Source organism: Capsicum annuum, chromosome 12 (assembly GCF_002878395.1).
Source record: "Capsicum annuum cultivar UCD-10X-F1 chromosome 12, UCD10Xv1.1, whole genome shotgun sequence".
NCBI classification, from domain to species: Eukaryota; Viridiplantae; Streptophyta; class Magnoliopsida; order Solanales; family Solanaceae; genus Capsicum; species Capsicum annuum.
Window position 1 is genome coordinate 25,134,083 of NC_061122.1, and position 3,759 is coordinate 25,137,841.

The 3,759-nt window shown below is 37.0% G+C and overlaps 1 protein-coding gene across 4 annotated transcripts; it reads right to left on the bottom strand.

The window, feature by feature from the left end:
* Positions 1-559: 559 nt before the first annotated feature.
* On the bottom strand, positions 560-3,527 carry LOC107849620. Of its 4 annotated transcripts, none has more exons than XR_007048243.1 (2): positions 2,881-3,527; positions 560-682 (listed from the first exon to the last, which is right to left on the bottom strand). XR_007048243.1 is itself a non-coding variant. In XM_047400879.1 (2 exons), exons 1-2 carry the CDS (start codon positions 2,984-2,986, stop codon positions 1,304-1,306), a joined length of 381 nt encoding a protein of 126 aa, XP_047256835.1. In that variant the 5' UTR covers positions 2,987-3,505; the 3' UTR covers positions 1,096-1,303. The 4 variants fall into 4 exon arrangements, 1 of the variants encoding a protein (XP_047256835.1); XR_007048242.1 differs by having other exon boundaries at positions 560-685; XR_007048241.1 differs by lacking the exon at positions 560-682 and adding an exon at positions 1,096-1,664.
* Between the last annotated feature and the right edge of the window lie 232 nt (positions 3,528-3,759).

A 3,759-nucleotide genomic window follows, 5' to 3' on the forward strand; every position in this document is an offset into this window, starting at 1 on the left:
TGCTGGGGCCTTGTCCCAGTTATTCAGATAGTATATCAGTAGAGATTTCGCAGACTGTTGCAGATGTTTATTAAATATTGTTGGGCATGTTTTCAGGCCTTTAACTGTTTTAAATTGTTGACCATGTTTCCGTATTATTGTGTCTATTCCGTATTACTTTGATCATATGAATAATGTGCATGATTACCAGATAGACAGAGGGCGTTCCGGGCCTTCGGATTCGGGAATGCTCGTCACGGCTAGGGCCCCAGTTCGGGTCGTGACAACATCTTTAGGAAACAACCACTACGTTGGCAGCCATGAACAAGGTAAAACGGGCAAGCATTTGTTTATTACAACATCGTCCACAAGCTGATGATAACACAACCATAAAAGGAAATCTGATTTTGCTTCAATTCTTGAAACATTTGGTCTGTTGAGTTTCTGTATTGATCCATTTTTATTCTATGAAATTGATCGAATGATCTAAGGGGGGTTCAACCAGTTACCAATTTCTGTTAACTAACCATTAGGCTGAACTTAGTTCTACATACTATAAACAAAACCGGTTGAGTTGCTATGAAAGAAAACTCATGCATGTCTTTATTCATAGCCATAGGTAATAAACACTTCATGAGACATCACGAACTATGAAAGTAAAAGCTTGTATTTGTATTCCCAGCGACAAATTAGACTCTTGAACCTGCTATTTTCAAACATCAAGAATTAAAGTTGAGTTCTAAGGATAAAGGAGGTCGAATATAAATTGATGTGTAATAAGTGATCTTCTGAATGATAAAATGGATGGATTATAAAACATCTCAACCCTTTTCTTAGACAAATAACGCAATGATTTACATTTAGCTAACAATGTTTTAATAAGTCAACAAAATGTTTTAGTATGTGTGTACATCTTTCATTGAGCTGTACTCCCACGCGCGGGTGAACTCGGGAGTACACGCAAGGTGTTAGCTAGTTTCATTGTCTAGTTTATAAATTGGTAAAGTCAATTTTAGGCAAAAATTTTGCTTCTAGTTTTGTTGTTTTGTAACTTTTTAATTGAGTTAATATGTGCAATACTGCAATTCAGTATCTACTTTAACCATAACAACACTCTTTACACACTAATATCTTTTCTTTTGCCTTTTCATTTTTGTAACAATTTTGTGTTCAAATTTTACAACCATCCTTGAAAACCATACTGGATAGTGAGTTGACAACATTATGTATATTATGGACAGACCAATAACAAGACCACAACCGTAACCCAGGAGAACCGCTTGCCAACTGATCAAATCTCCTTCTTCTTCTTCATCTAGCTCAGCTAGAGTTGTCGCTTGCGGTACCCCATAATTGCCACCACAATCTTTTGAGAGTGGCAATCCACGTAAACCATCATTCCCTTGGTATGAACTGTTCTCAAACATATCAAATTGCTTTTCTTTAGGAATGCATCCAACAAGATGATTGTGAGAAAATTTAAGACTGCAAGTGATGTGAGGGATACAAGCTGTTGTGGAATTTCACCTCCAATCTTGTTAGATGAGAGATCCAACGATTCAAGTACGGACAAATGTTGCAACGATGCTGCTATAATACCTTCCAAACCATTATGAGATAGGTTCAGCGTACGGAGTCCAACGAGATCTCCAGTAATGCTTGGGAGATAACCTTCAAATCTATTTCTTGAGAAATTGATAATTATCTTAGTTTTCAGAACATAAAAAAATTCACGATCCCATCCCTTTGTTGTAACTATCAAAGAATTCGCGTAATAACCAGAATAATCAACTGCTATATACTCTCGGGTTCCACTGTTCTCACCAATGATTTTCATGGCTTGAAAATTCTCTAAAAGGCTCACTGGCAAATCTCCACTAAATCATTCGCCTAACTATCATGGCTTGATTCTTTTATTGGGCCGTACAACATGTTTGATCTCAATCTTAATATCTTCAAATTAGGTAGGGCTTCCAACCATTTTGGAAATGTGTCACTCACTCACTCAATTCCAAATATTTGCAATTAATCAAAGATGGTGGAACTTTCCCCTGTAGCTTATTCCCATGCAATTTAATGATTCTAAGTTGGTTTCCTATACTAAAAGTTGTATTAATCGTCCCACTGAGACTATTGTTGTTTAAACCCAAAACTGAAGTCCACTCATCTCACCCAAACATTGTGGGATTGTTCCGTTCAAATGATTGCTTCCCAAGTCTAGCAGAAACAGTGTTTTCAGATTGCAGACGGTTGAAGCAATCTGTCCGATGAAATTATTTTGGGAAAGAATAAGAACTTGTAGGTCCTGCTAGTCTAGGAGTGACTTTGGAATAGGACCTTGCAACTGATTTTGTTTTACAGAAACTAAAACTAGTGTATTATTGAACTTGAACTCCTGAATTTTGCCACTGGAAGAGTTATTGCTCAAGTCTAAATGCATTAGTGATGGGAGGGAGAATATCCAGGAAGGTATAGTCCCATTCAAGTAGTTTGATGACAAGTAGAGGGATTGTAGGTTTTGGAGTCCACTTACGTTGGATGGAATTGGACCAGTTAGGGAATTGTATGGTAAATGAAGGTATTCCAAGTTGGAAAGGTGGAAAACTCTTTCGGCCAATACCCCACGTAACTATGTGTGTGGAAGCTGTTGATTTGTTAAATAAGAAGAGAAATTTAAAGGAAAGGTTGAAGAGATGTTCACAGAGTTAAATTCAAGCTCTCTTAATTGGGTCAAGTTCTTAAGGAGCAGTTCAAAATTGTAAGGCTTAAGTCTAAGCCCATATGGATCAGGAGTCCATATACGAAGAATATATAATTTAGAAAGGTGAGAGATTTCTGCTGGAATTGGTCCTGTAAAACCTGAAACCGATAAATCAAGATGAGTCAAGCTAGATAACTCACCAAATTTAGGTGAAATAAGTGACCCATGTGAAGGACCTGCGTGCACAGGATACAAGCACAAGTGGCCTCTAGTGTTCTGATTTCTCATGTTCTTAGCCACCTTCATGCTCACATCCTGACATGCGTGCAGGAAAAATTATTAAAAGACAAAACAAGCAATTTGAGATTGGAGAGATGAAACAGGCTACTGTTGGAATGGAATTTGCCTTGAAGTCTGTTGCAATAGAGGTCAAGCTCAATTACTTGTCTCGTTGTCTCCTCACAATGAACTCCATTCCATGTGCAGCAATCTGTGCTCTTGTTCCATGAAAGAGTTCTTGAATTGTAACAATAATCAGAAGCATTAGGATGATGGTAAACATGTGCTTGAATTGTAGCAGAGCAAGAGATTGATCTTTGGGGCAAAAATGAGATGAGGATGAGGAGAAAGCAAGTTGACAGAGAAAGGAATATAGCATTGAAAACACAAGTTTTGAAGAACCCATTGCTGCACTAAAATGATCAATACCAATTAAGTTTGTTGAGAAGAAATGTTTGCTTTGTGTGTCTATTCAATAATTTTGGTGAAGTATATAGAGAGAGAGAAAAAATGGCAATTTAGAATTAATCATTTGATGTGTCACAAAAACGAATGGAGGAAACTATTAGCAGTTCACATTGTCAAGTCAGTTTGATATGCACATTCAATGTATCACACAATATGTAAAGACATTCTCAAGCCAATGCATTTTGTCTGTTTCAGTCAATTTTAGACAAAGATGTCACAGAAAGGTCTTTGTTTTGGTTCCCTTGACAAACCTCCAACTAACAAACACACACAACTTTCCCTTTCTATTAACAAAAAAAATCACTTTTCTTTTATTCTTGACTTCTTCTCTT